At 40.5% G+C, this 27,374-nt stretch overlaps 1 protein-coding gene across 1 annotated transcript; it reads left to right on the top strand.

Moving 5' to 3' along the window:
* Positions 1-279: 279 nt before the first annotated feature.
* polr1d (RNA polymerase I and III subunit D) lies at positions 280-23,461 on the top strand. Its single transcript, XM_042074027.1, has 5 exons — positions 280-419; positions 3,237-3,334; positions 14,576-14,652; positions 19,640-19,722; positions 23,150-23,461. Exons 1-5 carry the CDS (start codon positions 378-380, stop codon positions 23,195-23,197), a joined length of 348 nt encoding a protein of 115 aa, XP_041929961.1. The 5' UTR covers positions 280-377; the 3' UTR covers positions 23,198-23,461.
* The last annotated feature ends 3,913 nt before the right edge of the window (positions 23,462-27,374 follow it).

Raw genomic sequence — 27,374 nt, forward strand, 5'->3', positions numbered from 1 at the left:
AAAGTATATCTATCTATCTATCTATCTATCTATAAAATAGCAATTACCAATGATGTTTTACAGTGGACACTATTAATTATATGATGTGCCACCCCAACATGTGCAATGATGGCTTCATCTGGCCACCTCTGTTAAACTTTTCTGGGGGCGCCACTGCTGCCGATGACCCCCTGCTGCTATATCTTAGGCAGAGAGGGTTTGAAGCAGAGGTAGAAATCAAGGATCTTTGTCTTAAATGGCTTAATACTGCCATCCCCTGGTCGTTTTGGAGAAGGCTGGGCTATTTTCTTTCCTACCAGAGCCCGTTTACGGATTAGACATTCTCTGTTTCCTACTTTGGTCATTGCGTCATTTCTCAGCGACACTATCTGACAAGCATGGCTGGAACTGAAGTGGAGAAGAAACCCACATTGGAAATGGTAAATGTTCACTAAAGTAACCCAGTTTTTTTCTTACAGTAGAAATAACTATTTATACCGCATTTTACATCGGAAGGACAGACAGCAGACTCAACACAACAGCATACTCTTCTTCTCCTTATTGATCACGTTAACGATAGTTCAGATATCGAGGCGGCGAACGAACGTTAGTTGGAAATAACTAATGTTATGCCACTCGGGTTCACTCATTTGCATTAGATTGTAAGCATAACTAACATAGATAGATTGTAAGCATAGCTAACAGTTTATGGTTGGAACAAACGTGGTAGAATTTCTACCTCTACCCACTTCAAGGAACAAATTAGACTTTTTTAATTGTGCTACTGTCTTACCGGTGATAGAGGTCACCCTGTGTACTGTGTGATATCTGTAAGAACTGTATTGTGATAAGTTTAATAACCAAATTAATCAAACTTAGTAGGCCTATCAGCCACATCTAGGCTAGCTATAGTTCACAGTCCTGCATGGACAGCTTGCTGGAATTCTACATTTCTGCACACCTAATCAATCTAAAATAGGGCTAAACGATTTGGGGAATATGTTTTTGCGAATTTCCTCACTGTTGATCTCGCCACTGTACCCCCCTGTGACTGCACCTCCAAGGACGTAGCTGTTCAACACCATGACATTTGAACATGACACCTCACCTCAGTTATCGTCAGACTCATCGGTAAAGGCAACAAGTCAGCATATGGGCGGGAGGTTGAACGGTCGGTGCTCTTGGCCAGTGAGAAGAACAACTTGGAGCTGAATACACTCAAGACTGGAGATGACAGTGGACTTTAGTAAACACCACTCAGCACTGCTCCCCCTTAATAACTAACATCCAATAATTGTGTCAACTGTAGAGAACTACAAGTTCCTGGAAACTACCGTTTCTCAGATATTTTCCCCAAATCGTTCACTAATTCATCACTTCATGTTATTTATAAACACAACTACCTGCTGGGCTGGTGAAGACATTAGGCCTACTGCTTTCTTTTCTTAATTTTAGAGACACGTCTTAAGTGGCGTTCCTACTTATTCATCGTTCAATACGTATAAAGACTTTAATGGGCCTATGTTCACTGATGGTAATTACATGTCCTAAAATTATAGTAATTATCATTGTGTCAAAGAACCTGCAATTATAGTGTTGTTTTGTCTACACACAGGCTTATCACCACTAACATTAACACTGCATCCTAAACACTGATTTTAACAAAAAGTTAACCAACACAAGAGGAGTTACATGCCTTTTTGTAGAACACGCCGTCAAGAAACCTGAACGTGATTTGCATAAAACATACTGGCTGGATATAGGCCCCACAACAAAACTCATTTTATGTTCAAAGGTAGTTTATTTATTGATTTATTTATTTATTTTATTTAGTCTATAACCTTAGAGATGCATACATGGCTTGTCCAAGTATTTTCATTTGAGTTTGAAAAGCCTATGTCAAAGATCCTTGATTACTACCTCCGCTTTAACCCTTTCTGCCTATATGATAATAAATTAAGTAATTCCTTTGAGTGATCAGTGTAACTGTATTCTGACTACCACCACGTTAGATTGTAACTGTATTTAAATACAGTTACTCATATTTTGCATTTTAAATACGTAATCCCATTACATTTGTTCAGTTACTTCCCAACACTGACTATATTTTTATCACTTTCATCACAAGGTGAAAATAGATTCAGTGATATGTAATAGTACTTTTTTTATGACTTGGCTGATAGGACTGCTTTCTTTTTTTCTCTCTTTTTTCCTCAATATTTTCTTTCTGAGAAAATGTCCTCAGAGTTAGGCTAGTCTTACCGGAAAGCACGGGTCATTTTGGGGGGGCATGTGAGGGCTTTGTTGAGCCAGAACAAATGAAAGGATATCCTCTGTTGCGTGCTTGATTCAAGAGTGAGGCAGTTTCTTTTACACTTACTTAATTCCCACATGTTACATTTCAAAGACATTTTGAGGGTGTGTAAGGGGTTCTAAATGTAGTTTATTCAAGTATTTTATGCATTACCATTAGGAAACCATTTGAGAGAGAAACAGGAGTATCTTTGTAATAAGCCAACAAGGGAGGGTGATGTGATGGATAAAAAGAACTCTTCAACTGAAAGTGAAAGGTCATATCTTCTCTTTTCCCTCCCTTTGGCACACCCTGTTCAAATTGGCATGGTTAGCAACAGTTAGCAGTGTTTTCATGATGAACTCCCTGCTATTGGAGAGATCCTATCTCCCCTCTCCCATCTCCACCCCCTGCCTTAACACACACACACACACACACACACACACACGCACACAGACGTCTCCCTATGTAGTTTATCAGAACGGCTTACCCCGCTGTGTCAACAGATCCTTCCCCTCCTCAGTGTGACGCTGCAAGTGCCCCTTTCCTATTATGCTCCTGTGTGTTCTCTTATGCTCCGGCGGTCCCTCCACCCCTCAGGGCTCCACTGCCGCAAATAGCCGCTTCCTCCTGCTGATCTCAGCATGGTTTTCCAAAAAAGACCCCCCCCCCCCCCCCCCCACACACACACACACACACACACACATACACAAACTTTTATCAGGGCCAAGTGGTGGTTCATGGTTTTTATCTGATCCAACTGTTCTGTTGTTGTACTTATTGTGTGTGTGTGTGTGTGTGTTAGTGTGTTGGTAAGGGGACATTCTGACGTTTTTCTTGTTCCTATGGGAAAATCTATTCAGGTCATATGTCAAGGAGTGTGGAGCCTTGTCCCTCTTTCTTGATAATGTCTCTTGAGAACAAACACGCATGCAGGCTGACAGTGTGTGTGTGTCTTTTGCAGGTCCAGGCGGATGGGGCTGATGAGGGTTGTGTGACGTTTGTTCTGCATGAAGAGGACCACACACTGGGCAACTCCCTCAGATACATGATCATGAAGAAGTGAGTTGCCACACACACTTATGCTCCAGCCAAAGATCCTTGCCTGTTCATATTATTATTTCACTGCATCCTTTATCAAACCTGGACCAAGGAATCCAGTATTTACGTTGGTCAAATATTTAATAATATTTGTTTATTATTAGTCTTAATAATTAAGCAATAAGCCCTAGGTTACACTGATTATAGAACAGATGCGCTAGCGCATAATAATCAGTGTAACCTACGGACTCGAGTGGCTTATTGCTTTTCTAAAATGGTTTCTACATATATCTGGCAAGATTTCATAAACTAGATGTACCGCATAGCGGTACAAAATACGACTGCCGCTCAGTCCTGTACACCCGTTCCACGAAAATAAATCACACTAATCAATTTGTCTCCATCTTTTAATCCATCCCCCACTCTTGAAACTTTTGTGTATGCTTGTTTGGCATGCCTTTGTGTGTGTGTGCGGCTGCACAGAAAGTAGCTTACTGGTGCTGCAAAGGTGAATAGATTGTAGAATAGCCAAAAAAGTTGTAGCATTGCTATAAAACCTTTAAAATCTCTAAACAATCACAAGTAGGGCAGTTCATCACAGTTCATCCATTGCAACTGGATTGATGAAAGGTCACTTACACCTGTAGGCTACATTGTATTTGTGAAAAGCAGAAGGTATCAGCATAATGTTATATTTGTATTTATTTATTTATTAATAAATAAACAAAAACATATCTGTCAGTTCCATGCAGTTTTCAACAGCTATCAAAAAGAAAGGTCATTTTTGGATGCATGGATTTTTTGTGAATGTTTCTTCTTCTACATAAGATTTTAGTCATCTTTAGTTCATGTGATACTTTATTGTCAATGCACAAATTAAGTACCAGTAGTCTGAAACGAAATGCAGTTTTACATCTAACCAGTGGTGCAAATAACTGACATGTCCAAATGGGCCTTCATGAAATGCGTCGCTAGACTGTTCATACACATTTTAACGGGCCAAGTTGAAGAGCTGTTGTCCGTTATTGTTTGTGCAAATATAGGCTGATTCATGTTCCCTTGCATTGTGTAACTGAGGTCCATGGCTAGTCTGGCTTTCACCAGACCAAGCTCAATCTTTTAAGAAATCAAAAAATAAATCGCCGGCAGATCAGGCTGGGTTCACCAGAAATTGTCAATAGGCTATGCTGGCGACACAAAAAAAATCTCCTTTGGAAACCAATGGCTTACGCCTTACAGTATCAAGCAGACTTAAGCTGCCACATTGTGGCGAAAAGTTGTAATAACATTCACGCAGCTCCGTGAATCACGGAAAGCGCGAATGAAGTAGCCACTTCTAAATGGGACCCACTGCACAGTAGCTTAAGGTCTGTTGCTAAAGCAGCCATAATGAAAGCCATAATGAAGGTGTCATTGTTTGGATACTTCACACACACGTGCTTTTTAATCTCACAGACTACAACTACCAAGCTGGAATCAAAGCACATCGATTCCCCTCTCACACCCAGCACGCACATAAAACAAATAAACAGGCATCTCAGTCTCACGCATGTATAGCCATAGGCAAAACTGCATCGGACCGGTGTAACGTTGGTAAATCATCCATTGCACAGAATGATTTTTGTAGCACGTGCAACAAATAATATTACGATTATGTGTATAGCCCTGCCTTGGATACATCTCTCAAAGTGCGCTCTAAAATATTTGGTTTAGATGTAGATCATCACGGGTGCGTTAATTTTGAAAATAGAGTATTGAAGTAGCCTAGTGGGTGTTTGGGAATGAACGTTAGCTCAGATGCTTTTTGAGACTTTTTGTGGTCTTAATGCAACACTTTACAAAGCACTGACAGGGCCACCAAGGACTGTGACCAAATCAACAGCAGAAAAAACTATTCAGCAAGCAGAAATGACCCAACCAGGTGTTTGCATCATAGACAGGTTATCTTTCAGGTATATTTTCCATTAGAAAATCGCGTTAGGGAACGTTGTGGCTAACTTACTTAGCTTGTTAGTAGGCCAGAATGAGATGACAGTCGAAAGATACAATTACAGTGCTGCTATCAATTTGCTTGGTATAACCGCATTTACATTATTGTACCTAGGTCCTATAGCTATTGATATTATAAGATTAACGTACCTGCAGTAAAAACCAAGCATGTCCGATAAACATTCTCAGATTTATTTCGGCTTCAAGAAGAAATGAGAATTACATTTCATGTGAAAATCGTCCTATCCTTATTAGACGTTCTCTGCGGTAAACTACAGTCCTTGTAGGAAGCGTCCATTGTTTTTCCAACCCACTTTAGATCTAGTGGACAAACAACTACGTATCGTCAATACTGGAAATGCAGCCATGATGATGATGATGAATATTTGGTTTTCCTACTGAATTTGTAATTATGTATCGGCCGTTCTAATTGCCGATACCGATAGTATGTGCGTGCCTGTGTGTGTGTGCGTGTGTATATGTGTGCACCGCCATCTACAGGCCAATGAGTGTACAGTCACTAAATGTACACATAACTTACATTTTTTAGACCCCCCCCCCCATGGATGAAATTCTACGAAACTTGGCATACCCCCAGAGAATGGCAGGTTAATCATACACATAAAATTTGGTGCAGTTCTGAACATCTTAACTGAAGATAGGGGCGATTAAAGCAGAATGATATTGCATTTTCATTTTTTACCGGGGGGTGCAAATCACAAATAAGTGATTATGGGCTAGGTTGATGTGGGCCCTTGAGACCAACATACCATAAAAAAATCTTCATCCTCAGTGCCACGGTTCAGGTAGTTATTTAGGAAAAACTGCATTTTTTGGGTTTCGGGGGGCCCAGCACAGGGGTGGGGGGGGGGGGAGGGGTTAGTGGCCCCCGGGGACCAAACAAAATTTTTCCGTAAAAGTCTAGTGGGGCTACATACCCACCAAATTTCATGTGCCCCGGTGTTTCGATGTCCCAGGTATAGGGTTGGGTATCGTTTTGAATTTGAACGATTCCGATTCCAATTCCGATTTCTTATTTCGATTCCGGTTCCTAACAATTCTCGATTCCAATTTTTTTAAGAGGCAGGGTCAAACATTTTTTAGGGTATTTTAAATGAGCTAGCTAACCAACGGTTTTTCTCAGGGTATCTGCAAATTTTCCAAGTGCAAATTTAAAGACTTTTAAGACTTTTTCAAGACATCTAAATGAAACTTAAGACTATACCACGGCAAAAAGATATATATGATGTTTATGCAATAGTGTTTTTTTCCTACTAATTTTAACCCCCACCCCATTTTGGATGTCTACAGAAGTTCCAAATATATTTTGGCGAAAGAAAAATAATTGTGTGTGAATTACCTTCAAAGCTATAAATGCCCAATTTTAGGGTCTGGGCTGCTTGCTTTTGAAGCTGGCTGTACATATTTGGTTTTGCTTACTGCTGAGGCTGACTGTTTTTCACCTGTGTCTGTAGTAGCCTAGGCTACTTGCTAAAGACATGTGCACTGGACTGGATTCCCTTCAACATTTTTTTCAAAGTTACACTATTTACATATTTTAATAAGCCTACTTTATATAATTTACTATGTGCATCTATTGTCCAATATGCAGCACAGCAAATTAAAGTTAATCCACTACTTTACATTTTGCATACCAGTTGTATCTAAACCAACCAAAGCTTGACTGAAACAGTGTAAAACCATTGACTTGTTTTAAATTAATTAAGAGACAGGTCCTCCTCGCATGATCCTGCTGAAAACTGCTGGTTTCATCTCAAGCACGCACGTATTATGAACGCACGTTTTTGTTTTTATGTAGCCAGTCGCCGACATTCAAAAAATATGCGGTTAGTTCACAACTTTTGCGAAGTAGGCCTAGCCTACTGGGAAACGCTGGCAAGCATGCTGCTGGCAGATATTACAGGTAGGCTATTATAACTTAGACAGATATTTTCTTCCCTAGGCTAGGCCAGCAACACACGCTGGAAAGATGCAAACAGATCAACTTAACAGTATTTCCTCCAGATTGCGAAGCACTGCACAAAATTTGACCAGCAGTCTTCGCGTCCATAGTTTGTGAAACGATGCTGCGTCCGAGCAACGATTTTAGATGCCAAGCGCAACTCCAAAAAGGAGAACAAATGAGCGTCCGGCTTGAGGCTGCGCCGGACAGGGCTTTTAAAATCCATATGTCCGGCCTAAATTCGAACGTATGGCCAACCTATCGCTCTTTCTACCGCTTATTCTACCGTAGGCTTCCTCATTCCACGTAGGCTACCTGTATATCTCTCTGGCCTCAGCTACACCACGAAAACGTCAGGCATATTATTTTGTACATAGGCCTACTGTATTATTACCGTTTTCACACCTTTAACCACACCCGTGAAAAACATCTTCACTTTGCAACCACTACACTTCCTCCCGTAGCCTAATAGCCTAGTCACTTACAATTGTGTTTTAAATACACAAAACTGGATTGAGACATCACTCGCTCTCTTGCACTCGCTGGCGGTCCCATACACACATTTAATATCTCTCTTTCGAAAATTCAGTTGTATTTAAGGATCCGCGGGAACCCTGCTTTCTGAATGATATAGTCTGACCTTCTCTATGAATTTTAATTCTATGAACTATGCGCTTCTTCGTTGGTGTTCAGCCATTTTTTCTTCCGGTCGGTGGACTGGGAATCGAAACTAGGAATCGAAATTTAAACTTTTGAACGATTCCGGGAAAATCGCAAAGATAGTCCCGGTTCCAACCAATACTCATTATTCGATACCCAAGCCTACCCGGGTATCGTTGACCAAAAATTCAGGAAGTAGATGAAAAAAAAAAAAAAAAAACTTTGACAATCCCTATATGACCGCTTCGCTAGCGGCGGTCATAAATTAAGGTACAGCAACGAGAAATGTAACAATTTCTTCATAGATAATCATTCTTCCGCCAAGAAATATGTTTCCTACATCATAATGGTTGCCGAGCAATGCCAAGACGCAGTTACTTCAACTTTTGTATCAAGTTGTGGTAGCCCAGTAGCCTGACGAGTCAGATGTAGATGTAGGGTCTGGGAACCAGTGTTGCCACAGTTACCTTGAAAAAGTAATCTGATTACTGATTACTCCTTTAAAAAGTAACTTAGTTACTTTTACTGATTACTTGATTTTAAAAGTAACTAAGTTAGATAATAAGTTACTTTATTAGTTACTTTCAGCAGCTGCCGACAACACCCCCACCGCCTCAACATAAAAATGATAACTGGTTTTGCCAATGCTCACTATACTGGAAGTGCATTTTAACAGTAATGCCAACAATGTATAGCAGACATCCCAACCTAACCTACTTAGATACTGAAATGTGTGAGATGTTTGTTCAATAATGTCTAGTCAGTACACCAAATAAGGAAGGCCTATTGATAGAAATTGTGATAGTAAAATATGTAGATTTTGGTAGTTTGGCCCCTCAGTGTGTCACGATAATTTCATTAGGCCTACGTGGACAAAAAGCATAGCCAAATAGAATCACGAAATCAGTTTTGTGACCTGCTACAATAGATTTTGTGAGTCAGCAGTTTGCGTAATGAATTAGCCTACAGTGGGTCCCATTTAGAAGTGGCCACTTCAATCGCGCCTCCTGTGATTGATAGAGCTGCGTGAAGTGTATTAGGCCTACACCATTTTGCTACGAGGTGGCTTTGCAACGGCAGTGTGATTGGCAATCCGCGAAAAGCAACTGCAGGCTTTCTCTGTATGATGGTCTAGCATAGCCAGAAATGTTCAAATGGGTGAGCACAGAAAAAAAACGGAAAATGCCAATTTGATTGAACATAAGAGAGGCCTAGATACACCATACAAACATTTAATGATAGGTATGTTATATATGACATAAAAGTGTAATTCAATGAACGCATTTGATCACAGCTGACAAATTACGCAGAAACATTTCCAACTGGACCAAACCAATGCATGATGTAGCCTACTTCGGCGCGTCGCATGATACACAACTGAGACAATAGACTGACCATATTGGATAGCTGCAAAACTTTATCATGTTACATTCATTACGTTGCGTGCGTTAGTTAGGCTACAAGTAAACAAGGCCGATGAGCTGTGATTGAAAATCGGTAATGGAGCTGTCCCTGACGGGACAAATCAAAATCACCCAAAATACGGGATGTCCCGCACAATTCGGGACTGTTGGCAACCTTACTAGACCAACCGTTTTCAACCCCTTTATCGTGAGAGAGAGATGCTCAACAATTTGTTTTTGTTTTAAGTTATCCATTGTTGAAAATCATCCCTTTTAAAACGCGCATCTTTTTTTTATCTCGCTCTGTCGGAGCCTGCCCAGTTTTCTCTGCATGCCGGCTTATGCCTCCACTTCGCCCAAAATGCTGGATTGTATTGCATTCTCCATGGTTTTAGCTTAGTTTTCATGTACCACATCAGCATTTTTGTTCAGTGAATCTTTTGTAAATTGTTTTACAATTAGCTATAGGCTACTCTCGGGACCGGGCTGCATCGTTCCACATTCTTTCTCGGAGGTAGCCTGCCCAGCATTTTCTCTGCATGCCGACTTGTGCCTCCACTTCGCCCAAAATGCTTGATTGTATTGCATTTTCCATATTTTCAGCTAAATTTCCATGCACAACATCAGCACTTTTGTTCAGTGAATGTTTTGTAAATTGCTTTACAATTACCGTCGAACATCACACATTTACAGCAACTGGAGGCTGTAGGCGAATTCACATTTAAAAAATGACTGCAAAACAAAATTAAGCGGGATTCGAACGTCCATTCAATAGCCTCCGTGGGCTATAGTGCATTAGGCCTATCCTACACTAACATTGCTGAGTTTTACGAGTCATTGATATAATCAACCACTACGATGTGGTTCAGCAAAACGAATGATAAATGGTGTGGTTCAGCTAAACAAAGATTACGAGTAGGCTATATAAAATAGGCTAGACGAAACAATGCATGGCAGACACATTTAGAATGACCGCAAAGTGCATTAGGCTACCCAAACAAAATGCATGGTAAACTACATACATAGGCTTGCAACATGAAGATCTGTGCTGTATTGGTATAGTCTGTTTGGGCGAAAGCAGTTCAAATTTACTGTCAGTGGGAGGGGCCGAGTGGGGAGAAATTATCATAGGAAAACGCTGTCTTTTTGTGCACACAAATACAGCGTAAAAGATGGCGTAATGAATGCATATAACTGCGTTTTATATGGCACTCTTGATTAGCTTCTGAACGCTGTCTTTGACGCCGCTTTGTGCACACAAATACGGCGTAAAAGACTGCGTAATGAATGCATACAACGGCGTATTATACGGCACTCTTGAATAGCTTCAGCTCGGCGTATAAAGCGGCGCGATTTCACGCATTTTACGGCGCATTTCACAGCGTCACCTTTAATCGCGCCGTAAAAAGCGGCGAAGAAACTGTAAAAACGCCGTTATTGACGCCGTTATTGACGCCGTTGTGTCTTGCGGGCGTCAGGATATCAATATGTGGGAGACTCCCAAAACTTCGGGAGACTTGGGATGTCTAGCTAGACAGCACTTTGTCGCCAGCACAGAATGTACAACGTACCTTAATGTTGTCATGTTTAGCTGACACAAACTCAAAATAATGACTGTATAGATAAAACGTGCATCTCTCTCCTCCCCATTGTTGCTTACGTTTGTGTCGCTGCGTGGTTTTACACGTGAGTTGTCCTCATGCTGAAAAGGTTGGCATACATGACGTTAATCCCCGAGACAAGAAGAAAGCAAAGAATATATCTTTTTACCAAGGAAAAAAACAAAAATAGTAACGCAGAGCGATTTAGATAAGTAACTTTAATCTGATTACTGGTTTGTAAATAGTAGCGCGTTAGATTACTCGTTACCGAAAAAAGTGGTCAAAATACGCGTTACTGGCATCACTGCTGGGAACTTACCATTCACAGTGCTCAATCCGAGGGGCGGGATAAACGGTTGTTTTTCAAATTCCCTCTGCGGTCAAGGGTATGTCTGTGCTTGTTATACAACGGCATTGAACGTGATTCAGCCAATCATTATTAAGGACCGGAACTATCCTTTTTAGAACTAGAAGTTTAGCACATCAGAACAATTCACATTATTTTCTTGACTCTGAAAAGGTTTTGACTCCTAATAATCCCAATTAATCTCCCAATGAATTCACTAATAGCAACCTATACATGTTTATTTACATATATGAATGAAAAAACATGAATTCTTTAACATTGCAATATATGTTTATTGCTCTTAAGATTCCAAAATAAAAGACTATACAAGTGCAAAGTAATGCATTCTTAGTCAGAGGTAGCATTCAATAAAGTTCAGTAGTGTATGTCTAATTGAGTGCCTGTCATTTTAAGACGTTCGTGTGGGAATCCTTGCAATAGAGCATCACAGTCCCCCCCACAGGAGTTTCCGGAAGTAAGAATTCAATGCAATTTCTCCATTGACAATTCGGGTATAAGCCATAAAAACTTAACTCCACATGGTAGACTCAAAACCAGCTACGGCTGTACTAAGCGATTGTGTATGCTCATATAGACGCCAAAAGTTCACGGGGCACTAACCTCGTTTTGAGATAAATGTATTTTATTCGCGATGTCTTGGATAAGTACTTCATTACCCACAATCCTGAACAATCCCACAGTGATGCCTCTGATTGGTGGAAAGGCCGTTAAGGTCATAGTTTGAAACTTTATCAGCGAAAATTATTGACAAAGATGGCGGAGTCTTTTACTGCCTATGGCGAAAATCTTAATGTGAATAAAAACTTTCTAGACGAACATTGGTACTTGTATCAACAAGGATTGTGGTTTATATGTCACACGAACTTAGTCAGGGCCAATACACCATCAAATAGAACACTGCAAATGCTAGTTTGAACACTTAACTTTTCAGGTAGCCGATAGGCTAATCATTAGCCTTTCAGACATTAGAATGTCATTATAACGTTGCTGACATTAGACTACATGCTGCAATACAGGTATGAAATATATTATGTTTTAGTGACCTTGTTGTTTCTATGAACATGAATTGTTGTTTATATGAAACATCAACTTAGTCAAGGCATAAAAAGCCCTGTATATCCCCATTAAGAACTTAAACCTTTGAACTAGCTAGCTAGCTGATAGCAAAGCTGGATGCTACCACCGGGTAGACACTGCAGTAAAATGGTTAGCAAACCGTCCATGCCCTCGTGAATATTTCAGTTTCAAGGACGAAATCAAGAGTGTCCAAAGGGGTGAAAACCAGTTTAAATCGGGTCACATTATTGACTGTTGTGTGTCGAGGGTCAGCTTGTGGGTTTTGTATGGGCCAGCATGAGGGACAAGACCTATCAAACCTACGAAGTTGTGTGGTGAGTTTTGCAGGGAGGTTGGTAATGCTAGTTAACATACTGTACGAGCCATATCATCAATCATTAACCTAGAAATACTTCTTCGTACATTTAATGAACATTTTGTGTAATAATTCACAGCAAGTTAATAAACTGAATATGGTTGTCCAGACCCCATGCATCAGGATGGCAGTCAGATACGAAGCACTGCACGATGTTGCTAATGTTAACGTTAACCGCTTTCACACACACGATATAAAATACACGATGGTAAATATAACATTCAATACCAAAACACTATTATTTACACAATTACTCCTGAAATAACTGCTATTAACTACATAAAAATCATTGTTTGGAGGAAAGGGTTCGCGTGCTGTCGCCGGTTGGAAATGATTTTGCGCTGGTTTGTGCTGCTTATATATTTTTCAGTGAGGCACGGTGGTTTATGGGATGAGTAGTTTCTTCGCTCGGAAATGAAAATATGTACACAGTCTTGTACCTTTGACTTTTTTTGGACTTTCTCTTCGTTTTTTCACTCGAAAAGATATGTTGTATGCTTATGAGTTACGCTGTAGCTGATTAGCCTAACACATGCTCTAAAACTCTTCAGATACGGATTTTTACAAAACGTCAATGGGAGAAATGAATGGGAAATTTACTTCCGGAAACTAAGCTCTCTCGGCGGAGGGGCGGGACTGTGATGCTCTATTAACATTAACACAATTAAAAGACTGCTGATGTGTGGATGAAATTCATAACGTAGTTAGTTCAAATAACGGTTCGTACTTCTCCTTTGGACAAGCACTTTTGAGTCTTGGAAAACACTTTTCCATTTACATCGGGATTTTGCAAACATTCAGAGTCAATAAAATGAGCCTGAGTAACGAATACAAGCAGCTGCAAGTAAGCATGCTAAACTTGACATCCAAAAAGTATTCTAACGTTAGCTTTGAAATACTGCTTGATTGCATACTGTAACTGTAACTTAACTTAGTTTAGTCTCCTCAATGTACTATGTTGTGATAAGACCTTAGCAGAGTTTACCTTAACTTTAATGCTGCAGTTTTGAACAAATTTGCGCAGCATGGTCACGATGCTAAGCGGATTTAATAGCAATTTAGCCCACTGTGTTCTATGCAGTGCTTCTATGTGGCAATAACAATCCTTCAACAATCGTGAATAATTTGTTAAATGCACATGCAGAGGAGGAGCAGCAGGCTCGTTACGAGAGAGAGCGGGCGGGGCGAGGAAAGGCTGTGTGAGTAAAAAATGCAGCTCAATGAAATGATCTTATCTTTAATTTAAATAGTAGGACTATAACATAGAACATTAATGTCTGGTGGCCGGTTTTGATTTCGTGGTGCCCAGCCACAGATTAGTCAACGTATGGAAAACACTGAAGGTGTCAAATTAAAAATATTTAGCAGCACATGTTATGCTTGACGAATCGACGCTCATATTTTGCGTCGACGTATTTTTTGCGTTGACGTCATCAATGACGTCGACGCGTTGTCCCAGCCCTAGTTTTGACCCGTTGTTTACTTGTTTTTCCTTTGAACTAACATATTGCACTGAACTGCCGAATTCTCATATTTTGTAACAGGAGGATATCCTATAACTATTGTAACTTTGTCCAAAAGCAAAATGGCACCACTATGCTACTGAACATTTCTCACATTTGAAGATCTGTCAAAGATAGCTGGAAGTGTTTATCAAATCAAAAAGATGTTCCACAGGTTATACTCAACATTAACCCTTGTTACTTTTGATGGTGAAGGCTGCAGAATAGAAAAGTAAAGTCTGATGCAGGTGTAGACAGTGGTGAAGGAGGGCAAGACTGGGAGATGGATAGGATGGAGGAGTGCGGTGTAGCTAACATCTCAACTCTGTGCTCATCTCTGTGCAGTCCGGAAGTGGACTTCTGTGGCTACAGCATCACCCACCCATCGGAGAGCAAGATCAACTTCCGCATCCAGACACGAGGTGTGTGAGCTCTCCCTCTCTTCTCCACCTCCTCTTTTCATTCACTTGTTTTAAGGGCCTGAGATCAAAGCTTCTCGGGTCATCTTTCACTTCAAGAGACAGCAAATTTAATTAAAAAAAATTTTAAAAAAAAATTCTGTGTTTCCTGGCCTGACCAATAGGTCAATTACACATTCTCACAGACATGCCCCCAAAATGTAGCGCTGTAGCTGCCTGGATAGCTGCTGGCTGCAGCAACTTGAGCTAGGTAAAACCGATTGATTTTTATTGTTTTTTTCGTACCGACAGTACTCGTTGACCTCGAGAAACAGAGATCTATGTGAAAACTTGCTGGATTTCTCCTTTAAAAACAATCACCTGAGGAACCCCAGTCACTCGCAGGCTGTCTGTTGCAGATCACATCTCAAGAGTGTTTGCAGCCATGACCACAATGGAGTCCCTTCAGTCGATAATCAAGTTGGTTTGGTGTAGTAGTGGCTCTGGGGGTAGGGTTGGGGCCAGTAGGGGCACTGACTGACTTCTGTTATTGACGTTTCCCCCTGATAGGCCAGGCCAGGCTTGTTGGGCCCCAGTCATGCATGTCTAAGTGAGTCCCTCAAGCTGAGGCCATGGAGGGGCAGTCATCTTGTCGTGCAGGGGTTGTCATTATATAAAGTGTCTGATTGGCTGGTAAATTGAATTTTGGCCACAGAAAGGTTGTTAGGCTCCAATTGAATAAGACGGGACCAGTGAGGAATGGGGCCAGGGATCACACTGAGTGTCTGTCTCTTTGTCTGTCTGTCTTGCTGTCTCCATCCCTCCCACTCTCATTCCCTTTTATTTCCTGGCACGCTGTCTCTCCTCTTTCTAATTGTGACACTTTCCAGTCAAACCTCGAAGCCCACTGCCTCGCTGTCTTTGATCGTCTCTGACTTCTCTCTCCCTCCCTTCCTCCCTCCCTTTCTCTTGTTCACTATCTTCTGTGATTTTCCCCACACACGCTACTTTTTTCTCTGGGTATATAAGGCCAACTTGAAGGTATTTTCTCTCTTTCTCTCTTGATTTTCCACCTCTCTTCATCTCTCTCTCTCTCTCTCTCAAGCTAAATAAGGTCAGAAATCTTTTACAACGAGAGTTCAAAGGCCTCTCTCTGTCTCTCATACTCGTTGGGAATACAAGGCCAGCAACCTTTAGTAACACAGTGAAGTCCTCACAAACGGGCTGATTGAAGTCTGGTGCTCTGAGCATTAGGCTGCCGGTGGAGAGTTGCCAGGATTCTCTACACCCGCACTCCACTCTCCTGACCTGATACCGACACCCCACCTTCCCTCATTCTTCGCACCAGACCAAAATAAAAACATTGCAATTTATAATGGACACGTTTTATTTTTATACTTAAAAAAAATGGCACTGACAACTGCTGTCATAGTACATGGCCAGTTGAAAAGGTTACACTAGCTCAAGTGTACACTGGAAATCTAGCCAACCAAAACGCTTGGCATGACTAATTCGATCACAGCTGTGCTAAAGGAAAACATTGCAAACATTTCTGGCTTTTTCCAATCAAAGTACATGGAACTGAGACAGCAGCTTAAGTATGGTCACCTTAGTGCAATCAAGTTGAGGCGGTTGATCACACACTCGGCTGTCGAGCGCCATTTTTAGATGTTGTCTGACTCATGACTACATAATTACATCTGCTGTTGCGTAGTAAAACATGGATCTTAATTTTTTCCACCCCTGACCATCCCCCACTCCGACTATGCACAGTCTCAAAATCAGATCCAATCAGATTACTTATAGAATGTTTTTCAAAAATTAAATCAGCCCTTGGCTCACCCCCTACTTGCACACACACTCATATTAAATGAAAAGAATAAAAAAAAATCCTATTTTGAGAATCAATACTGTAAATTACAGAATGGGCGCACTCCAAAACACGTAACACACTGATTTAGGCCATTAGGCCGAAAAGTTTGTTCGTTAACCCCTGTTGCTGAATGGATTAAAAGCAATAAAAGATTTTTGGAGTGCGACCATTCTGTGATTTTCTGTGAGTTCCCTGGATCACGCACCCACAAGAAAACAAACGAGAACAAACTGGAGAGCGCGGTGTTTGCAAAGAAAAGGAGAATCAATACTCAAAAAAGCTGTTCTAACCAGGGTTGTAACAATATACCGGTGTACTGGATCGAATCAATACAAACTGGAATGTCACAGAAGCTAAAATTGTAATCAAGAGGACCAGCTAACAGTGTCAAGAAAGGTCTGGGCAGTAGAGCTACTTTGGTTGAAAAATAAATCTGTTCATTAGGCCTACCTTTTGCTGGATGTTCTTTTGCAATGTACCTGCTAATAATTCCCCGTGCTGCAACTCTCGTTGGTAGCTTCTCCAGCTGACTATTAAAACTTCACGACTGTTTAGGCTAACCGACTAATCATATTCACCTGTGCTGCACTGGTAAATTTGTTTAGCCTAAGCTACTTCCTCAACTGACGATTCAAACTTCACAATAGCCTACGGTACCATTCCCCAGTGCTGAAACTCTTGCCAGTAATCTTAAACTGACTACAATCAGACTTCATGACTCTACAGTTCACAAATCAGTTCCAATTCTACTACAAACCAGTACCCTCTAATACCCATTTTTAAAATTCGTTTTGAAAATAATTTATCTTCATTATTTTATCAGGCTTCTTTCATTCACGTTGTATGCGTTAATAAGCCTTTTAAGTTTATTTAGGATGTGTGCTAGGCTATGAAATCCGGACATGTCGGGCTGCTAATTGTCTGATGTTGTTCTCTGTAAATATATGAGTGAACTTAGCAAACATGTGGTGCCTAGGCTGAAATTCGGTTTCGCCAGCTGGAAAAAAGTAATTTTGATGTCACACTCGCATGCGCAAGGCCGGGAACGTCGAGTATACCTGGCCTATAAGGTGTTCAGTAGTTACAGAAGACAGAATGTGGAAGAATTGGTTTCATGTGATTTTTTTCCTATTTTGGCAAAGCAAACTTTGAAGAGATTGATATTTTAACTTTACATTTTGCACAAGTGAGTGAGAGTCAGTGGTCACCTCTCTGACTTGGCCCTCGCATCAACTGGCTCACCACAGGGGTGTGTTCTTTCCCCCCTCCTCTACATTCTGTACACCAATGACTATCGCTCTGTGATAACCGACACTTTGTGAAGATTGATGATACGGTTATTGTCAGCTTTACTGAACAACGAGGAAACTTCACACGGTCCGGTTATTTACCACTTTTTAACTTAGTGTCAGGATGCCTTTCTGAACTGAATGCCTCAAAGACTAAGGATATGTGTATTTTATTGACTTTAATGTCACTAACACTAAAAAAATAGTATAAATTGTCAGGAAATAGAGGTTGTTAAAGAGCACAATTATTTAGGAACAATTATTGATGACAAGTTGTGTTTTGAGCCAAATACTACTTTGTGGACAAGATCCTGATGACCCTTTTCTATAGGTCTTTTGTTGAGTCAGTTGTCACCTTCTCCTTAATCTGCTGTGAAACAAAAAAAATGGTTGTTCTCATCAGGTAGTCATATAGTTCTCATCCCTTACAGGCTGAATTTCAGATGTTGCCATCTGGATCACGCTTTAAACTCCCAAAATTCAGAACCTACAGGTATAAACACTCTTGTACCTGCAGCCATTCTGTTTCTTATTTCTATAAAGAACCATAGACCCCCCCCCCCCCAACTCATTCTTTTGGATATGCTGCGTATTGTTTACTGTTTTTTTGATTGTTTTTTAACTATGCCTGTAAGGTAGGCAATCTCTTTATTGTGTGTGATTTGTACTATACTATCTGCTGCACAACAAATTGCCCCATTGGGCCGTGTGCCCTGAGTTGTGTATCGAAACAAATGTTGTGTTGCCTGTATTGTTACTTAGCCTGGCTCCGCCCTCCTACAGACTTACGTTCAATTTTCATTTCCCTTCAGTATGTCGTCTAGGTTTGCGGTATATTTGTGGGTTTTCTCCAGCCAATCTTTACCTGTCCAATCAGCGAACAGAGGGAGTGGGTGAGAACGATGACGGTGAGGTTGTGCGAAGACGAAACAGAAACTTATTGTGATAAACAGAAGTAGCAACACCTGCAAACGTCAAAAAATGCAGTTGGAAAAATGCAGAAATGCATTTATTTACAGCAAAGGTAGACCCATATACATTGTTTTCTGACTGTTGATGCTGCTTATTGTCAGTTTATAACGTTTAGGCGAAGTAGGAAGTAACATTAGGAATCTCTGATCAATGTGATTGGTAAGGCTGGACCAATGATTTCAAAATTAGTGCCCGTCGCGATGCAAGTGTTGCAAACGTTTCCCAATCGAAAGTTGCCAGACTCATTTCGTGAAAGAGTCTGGATATTTTCAGGCTAATCGTTACACCCTTGGTCGTAAAATGATTTCCCTTCTGACAAGGGCGAGTGAGAAGACGCACATAACAGCCATATGTCCCACACAGCTGTCAGAAAGAGTGTTCGAGCAGCAGCCCTGTGTTGTCTTCAAAGTGTCAATGTCACGGAGATCATTTTTCACAAACAACTTGTGTTTCGAGAAAATGCAGGACATAAACACACATCAAAAAAGCAGAATGACCACAAAGTGTGTGTGTGTGTAAAGTTGAAGAAAGGGAGCTGGAGCACACTGATCACTTGCAGTCTTTTATTTTGTTGCAAACAGACTATGTGTGTGTGCGTGTGCGTGTGCGTGCGCGTGCGCGTGTGTGTGCACACACACATCAGTAGAACTGTGTGTGTATACATGTGTGTGTGATTAAGAATGCAGCTGCCTCTTACTTACTGGATGAGATTACACAAAGGACTCTTGACTGCCCCATTGACTGAAACAACCCTGACCCACTTTACCTGACGTGTAAATCATATCTATGTATAACAAGTACGCAACTTGTATATTAACATACTTGAGTGCTTAACCTCTTTTCTGTCTGTCTGCATGTCCACTCCGGGGATCTCTAGGGGGTCTGCCGGCTACAGAGGGTTTGCGCAAGGGCCTGAACGAGCTCTCAGATGTCTGTCAGCATGTCCTCAGCACCTTTCAGGTGAGCCAACATCTCACAGCCATAGAGATTCCCAACACATTGTTGGGAATGGGCATTGTCCTCCATGTTATAAGTTACAAGGTGGACAAGAAATACTCAGAAATATTCAGAGAAACAAAAAGTCATTATCGGAAGGATGTCACAAGTGTTGTATAAAATTATAATTTCTGATTTTGTACTCGGTGAATTAACCCTGTCCTTGCCACAGAGGTGTCTGGTGGACATCTTTTCGAGGTTTAAGAATTCATGGTACAGTATCTAATTTGAGATCATCTTGACTTGAGCTCAGTCCATACGTATTGAGTTGTGCCTGAGGTTGTGCCAGTAATAGGGCTGGGATAAACTATTATTTTTTAAACGATTAATCTAGCGATTATTTTTATTTTTTCGATGCATCGATTAATCTAACGATTCACTTTTTCAGTCCGATTCGATTTCGATTCGATTATCGATTATCTCCCCATTAATTGACTAATAGCAACTTATGTTGATTTACATATCTGAAAAAACATGAATTGCTTAACATTGCAATATATGTTTATTGCTCTTAAAATTCCAAAATAAAAGACTATACAAGTGCAAAGTCATGCATTCTTAGTCAGAGGTAGCATTCAATAAAGTAGTGTATATGTCTAATTGAGTGCCTGTCACTTTAAGACGTTCGTGAGTGAATCCTTGCAATTGTAACACTAACACAGTTAAAAGGCTGCTGATGTCTGGATGCAATTCATAACATAGTTAGTTCAAATAACGGTTCGTAGCCTACTTCTCCTTGGGACAAGCACTTTTGAGTCTTGGAAAACACTTTTCCATTTACATCGGGATTTTGCAAACATTCAGTGTCAGAGTCAATAAAATGAGCCCTGTATGAGTAACGAAATTGACAAGCAACTGTAAGTAAGCATGCTAAATGTTGTGATAAGACCTTAGCAGAGTTTACCTTAACTTTAATGCTGCAGTTTTGAACAAATTTGCGCAGCATGGTCACGATGCTAAGTGGACTTAATAGCAATTTAGCCCGCCGTGTTCTATGCAATGCTTCTATGTGGCAACAGCAATCCTTCAACAATCGTGAATATTTTGTTAAATGCACATGCAGAGGAGGGGCAGCGGGCTCGTTACGAGAGAGAGCGGGCGGGGCAAGGAAAGGCTGTGTGCGTAAAAAACAGTACAGCTCAATGAAAGGATTTTATCTCATCTTTGATTTAAATAGTAGGCTACAACATAGAACATCAATGTGTGGTGGCCGATTTTGATTTCGTGCCGCCCAGCCACAGATTAGTCAACATATGGGAACACTGAAGGTGTAAAATTAAAAATATTTAGCGGCACACGTTATGCTTGACAAATCAGCGCGTATATTTTGCGTCGACATAGTTTTTGCGTTGACGTCATCAATTACGTCGACGCGTTGTCCCAGCCCTAGCCAGTAACTTAATTAAATGGTCAGTGAACAACAATTTGTCAATCTTAATGTATAGTCTGGGTTGTTGAGCTGTGATTTGAAAATAGTCGGGACATTCTGCCAAAAGTAATTTCAAAATCGCCGGTTGGAAGCTTCCAGACCCTGCAATGAACACAACTGCTGCATTTCTTTAGTTATTATCCTAAGAATATTGATAACCACATGAATTATTCTCATCACCTTGGCTTGGGACTAGATGGACACAAATTGGTAAATAAAATAGTTGGTTCTACTATCTACATTATTCAGGCCAAACTGGTTCATTAATGGTGTTTGAGTTTGTTTTGTATGGCCATGTGCTTTCATCATTACTGTGCATGCAAGAATTTGTTGCTACCCCACTTATTCATACTTATGCACCCTGTATTTTAATGCAGAACATTTATTTATTTACCATACATTATTCATTCACAAAGAAAATTGGTGTCCTTAAAGGTTGGATTCTTCCTCATTTTTTAAATTAAGGCATTAAGATCCATTTCCAAAAGATGATTTTTTTTATTCCTCTTTATAGTCCACTTTAGCATGGGGCTGAATACTTTTTATAGGCACTGTATATAAAATTGCAAGATAGCTGAATTGGGTTTTGGATGCCACTATTTGTGACAGTTTTTTTATTTAATAATGAGATTTTTGAGCATTTATTTATATTTAGGTTTAGATATTAGAATGAAAAACCACATTTCTTGATAGACATATTTTTCATAGCTTGTTTTAGCTCATGTTTAAAGCTAAGGCAATACAGAATATTACCGCAAGGTTCTACAGTAGGTAATTGAACATGGCAAGTTTTTTCGGTGTTGTTTTAGATTATATGTCTGTGTGTGATTTTTTTTTTCCAACCATAGAGCTATTAAATACATAAAGAATGGAGCATCAACATAACTTTTGGGTATATTGTGCCAGCAGTAGACTTCCAAGACCAACAAGTTTTGTTGTTTTGGTATTCGAGCAGTCATTGCTGGGTTGTCACATAGTTCATTTTTACAGGGTACTGAAATATTTGGTTACAACCTTCTTACGTAAGTAATGCAAACCCTCTAAATGGTCATCCAAAAGATGAAGTGTAATGACCAAAAATAGATTTCAAAGAACTGAAGCTCCAGATTGAATTTGAAAAATGAGGTTATTTAAATTGCTGCCCCAAACAGTCCAGCTGCTGCAAGACAGTGGTACTGTGATGTGTGTCTTGTATATGCACAGGGCTGCAATCTTTGAACAGGTATGCCTGGTGCAAAGCTAATGGATTTATGCATGGAAAAGAGGTCAGTAAGAGAGCGAGAGAAAGAGGGATGGAGGGTGGGAAGGCGATAAGATGGGTAGTCTTATGATCCACTGAAGATAGGCTTCGGAGAGCAAGAGAGAAAAAAACAGTGAGGGGAGTAAAGAAACCCTGAGGGATGGAAGATGAGGACCTGAACTGAAACACCGCAACGGAAAGCAGCTATAATACAGTAGAGAGAGAAGAATGTAGAGAGAGTCTGACGAGAGGAAATTAAGATGGAGGGGAGAGTAGACGAGAGCAGAAGAAGAAGGCTGGAGTTGCAGGACCACTACTGATGCCTCCAAGTATCAGTGTGGTCTTAGTGGAATCAAAATGGCACCTCCTAGTCCTCAGTTCTCCATTGCTTGAGCATGAAGCACATGTGAGAGATGTCTGTTTCAGGACCACTGCAACATATAAGACCATTTGAAAAAACTTGGATCAGCACTTAACCCAACTGGTGAGGTGCCCGGAAACTGAAATCGATGCTTAACCTCATGCCATGTTGTGACACATTACTTCATGGTGTGGATTTTATATTATATATATATTTATTTTTTATTTTTTTGGGGGGGTGGGGGTGGGGGGCGTGGCATTTCCTGCAGATCATAGAGGTATAGATGTGCCAGTGCTAAACGACTGACTCTGACTGATGCCTTCCTCCCATTGTTGCTGTTTTCCTGATTGCTGCTGCCCAGGCGCGAGTGCAGGAGTTCAAGGATCAGCAGGATGAGCCGATGGACTGAAAGAACAACTCATCTTTGTGTTACCAGAGTGCCACAAGTCATGTGACCGGTTAAGCGGTGTTGGTCTGCGAGGGATGTGTTTGTGGATCAAACAGTTTTCAGACGGTCAGAAGTGTCAAGGAAGCCTCAGCGACTTGCATTTGATTGTGGCCTCCTTTCCTGTGTTTTGTACAGATTTCTCTTCCTGTTGTTGTACAGTTTGAATCACACCTTCGTTATGTAAAATATTTTTCTTATTAAACAATTCCTCATGTGTTGAAAAGATTGGCGAGAGATTTAATTTATTCGATACCGTGAACAGATCTTGAAGACTGTACCAGGGGCTGTAACTTTTCCTCCGACCAGTCCCTAGCCATTTATCTCTCTATCTCCTGTACGTGCCAAAGTTGTGGAAGATACAGGCACTGGAAATGTGTGAAATGGCTGTCTCCAAATGAATCCCATATGTGATTCAGCCAGGACAAATTAATCACAGCAAGTCCCTCTATTAATGCAGGAATATTGAGCAGAAAGGATCACACCTGCAGTTCTGACTTAAAACGAGTTTTGACTCTTTCCAGGAAGGCAGAACCAGGCAATGACAAGGGCCTAGCTGGTTCCAGTGTCCAGTAAAAGTCCTTGGCCTTTGTGGAAATTACACCTTACTCACATTAGTTTCCTCCTTAGTTCATCCAATCGGTTTGGTCTAAATGTAGACAGCCGCTCATCGGGTTGTTGGACCATATTCTGGACAATTGCAGGCTCCAAGTTGTTAGGAAATCACTGTGAGGAAAAAAAGTTAAAATGACCATTTAATTGTACCAGTTCTCCTAGGTCAGGGGTCGGGAACCCGCGGCTCCGGTCTTTGATCCCTCTGATGCGGCTTAGCTTTTGAAAATAATTAATGAATATTTAATTAAAATTTATTTTATTTTAGTTCATTTTCAAAATGTAATATTGTAGGTCTATCTGAGTAATAGCCTATATAACTTTCCACCTCACTTGACTCCGTAACCGTAGCCTGCACAATATTGTTACATTCGCGGTTTGTTGCCAAGTCAATATAAAACAAAATCACCGATTTCCCTCCATTTCAGTCAACGAGAACACTTTGTTATTGTTGATGTGTGCGCTTGCTGTAGGCTAGATAAGGAAAATGTCAAAAAGGAAACGTCAGCGACCACAGCTTGCAAGCGCGAACACAAGCGGGCTGAAATGGGAAAGTTTCCATCCGAAGACTGATTCTGAAAACGCGAAATGAACTGCCCGTTATATATCGCACACTGCAACGAGTTAGTATTGCTGTGTTAACCCTGTTCGGTTCCACTTGCATGTGAGAAATCTCTCACATATGAAAAATATAAAGACAAACCTGCGCTCACGTTTAAGGGCAATTTCGCGCAAAACTGTCACATCCATAACGGCAACACAATGCCATGGTATTGAGTTGCCGTTATGGATATGACAGTTTTGAGTGGAGTTGCCCTTAAATGGTGACAGCCTCAATTCTTGCATGAAACTTCACCTCACTGAATATGAGCCAGCCAAACTCCAAGGCCATCACCAAATCTAATATCTGGTATGCCTAATGTTCAATTTCGCCAATGACGTGTCAACGAAAATTGAGTGTTGTGTTGTTAACTATGATGTTACTTTGCATACCAAAGGACACTGGAAAAATAGGGGGTGGTGTTTAGCCTACAGTACATGGGAAGCCTAAGGCCTATACTTCTGTCATTCCACTTTACATTTCAAGTTACTTGCACATTAGGCCTACTTTTAAAACGAGTAGAAAATGAAAAAATCCACTGTTGAATGAAAGTAACTGTACGTTAAATATCCAAACTTTTTTGTAACCGTCTTTATGTGGCTCTTCTGAGATTAAAAAAAAAAAATTGGTAAAAGTGGCTCTCCAGGCAAAAAAGGTTGCCGACCCCTGTCCTAGGTGAAGATTTTATGTAGGGTTCTCTACCCCAAGCCCCTTATTTTCAAACGCCCCAACAGAGGTAGGATTGCCTTTGATTTATGGACAGAAGCACATGCTCAGTAATTTTCTTTGTCAGGCTGAGGAGGTCTCAGGTTTCAGGATGTCGTCTGATGGATGTCGACTAAATACGACAAGGCTAAAGTAGTGTCTTTAGCTCTTCATTTGCAGCTGCAGCACGTCCTATTAGGATCTGCTTTTAGAAGGCTGCAACAACTGCAAGGCAAGGCCCCATGACTCTCATGTCCTCTTGTCACTCCTTTTCTCACACATTTTTGATGCACTTTTATTTGCTCAACCTATGTTATTTGGATTTTGATTTGTCTTGAATTGACAGAGCAGAATAGAAACCTATTTTAGACGTTACCCTGGGCCTATGTTGCTTTTTGATTTGTGCATTCACCTATCCTTTGTAACAGAGCTGACATCAACATCGAACACACTAACAAATTCCTTTAATTTCATGGTGGCTGATTTAATATAGATTTGGTCAAGAATGCAAGGACATCTGTGTTTATATATCCGAATGACAACTGCACTATAGTAGTGGGGCTGTAATAACAGGTAGAATTAGATTTGGTTATACTGCACCTCAGAAAGTCTAACTCCCACTGAACAAAACTTGCTCTTAACCAGTGGTTCTCAAACTTTTTCTGTCATTCCACACTTTGGAGGTGGGACATTTTCAAGCCCCACCTGACCCCATCAACCTGGCAAAATGGTCATGTTAAAATATATATATTTTTTGCATTTTGGTTCCATGTTACATTTCCCGTCTCTGTCCGCTGGATCAGATATTTAAATTCATATGTCGGTTTGTTTATGACTCCTACTGTATGTTTGTGTGTGTCTATTTTGTTTTGAATGATCTTACTTGTCAAAAAAAGAAAGGCAGTATTAAAGATAGGCACAAATACAAATTTCCTCCTGTTGATTGCGCCCCATCTGTCATGTCTCTTTCCCCACTAGTGGGGCCTGCCCCACACTTTGAGAACCACTGCTCTAAACAGAGTTTTGGATATAAATAGAAATAAGAATGCCATTTTAAGGAAGGTAAAAGTTAAACTGCTAAGAACAGAATATTAAAAAGATTACGACAGAGTATTAGGGCCACACAAGAAGAAAAAAATATTTTTGCCATGACAAGTTTAAACTTGACATTTCGAGAATAAAGTTGAAATGTCATGTTGACTTTAATCTCGACTTTAAAGTCGACGTGCCAACATTAAACTCAAAATTCAGTTTAAACATACAGTTTAAGCTATGTAGGCCTACACTTCCCACAATTTCAATATGTGACTCATGAATGATAGGCCTACTTCGAATACCTCTTGGTGAATGTCTGTTAACTACTCATTGCAGTCATTGTGAAACGTGTATCTCGCGGTTATGGAAATAACATGCACTTTTATATAGGTAGAATAATACATGTTTCCAATGATATAATGTTTTTTGATAATAGGCCTACAAAATGTTATTTCACTCTGTTTTTATGTGGAGAAGGCCACCGCACATCCAAAAAGGTGCTCTTCATGACCCACAGTCTTTGGGTCCTCACCCTACTTTGGAGCGGTCGTTCTCTCTCTAAACTAGTTCTGATGGTTATGTCAAGATGAAATGTCGAGATTAAAGCCAATATGATATGTCAACTTTATTCTCAAAATGTTGAGTTTAATGTCGACACGATATTTCAACTTTATTCTCGACATGTCGAGTTTAATCTCTTCATGGCAAAAATATTTTTTTCTTCATGTGTGGCCCTAATACTCCGTCGTAAAAAGGATAGACAAACAGCTGCAGGACTCTGTGAGTTACCCACAATTCTTACAACATTCACCAGCAGTATGCCAGATTTAACACTCTGGTCTACCCTCTCGGTAACAGGCCATGCCACCGTAACTGTCACAGTAAAAACATAACAAATTAGGCACATCTCTCCCTAGGTCAACAGTCATAAATCTATAGGACTCTCTCTGATCTGGGACAGGCAAGCTGGTGTGCCAAACAAGGTGAGATAGGCTTTTTGGGCCAAGCACAACTTAGTTTGGCTTCAAAAGCACTCAGAAAATCAATCATGTCCATAAAATGTTGCCAATTTCTATACCTGTGGACGTTTCTGCTGTCATAGTCTGTCTTTTGAGTGCACAAATTGTCCAAGATACATTTCCTTTAGGACAATAATGGTTTGTTTCATTCAAAATTTGAAACCCCTAA

This window comes from Alosa sapidissima, chromosome 20 (genome assembly GCF_018492685.1).
Source record: "Alosa sapidissima isolate fAloSap1 chromosome 20, fAloSap1.pri, whole genome shotgun sequence".
Lineage (NCBI taxonomy): Eukaryota > Metazoa > Chordata > Actinopteri > Clupeiformes > Clupeidae > Alosa > Alosa sapidissima.

Bases quoted from the DNA above. Each gene is read 5' to 3' on its own strand.
- polr1d (XM_042074027.1), top strand. From the start codon at position 378: ATGGCTGGAACTGAAGTGGAGAAGAAACCCACATTGGAAATG. The intron at 420-3,236 runs GTAAATGTTCAC...TGTCTTTTGCAG, and splicing joins AGAAACCCACATTGGAAATG to GTCCAGGCGGATGGGGCTGA. The intron at 3,335-14,575 runs GTGAGTTGCCAC...ATCTCTGTGCAG, and splicing joins AGATACATGATCATGAAGAA to TCCGGAAGTGGACTTCTGTG.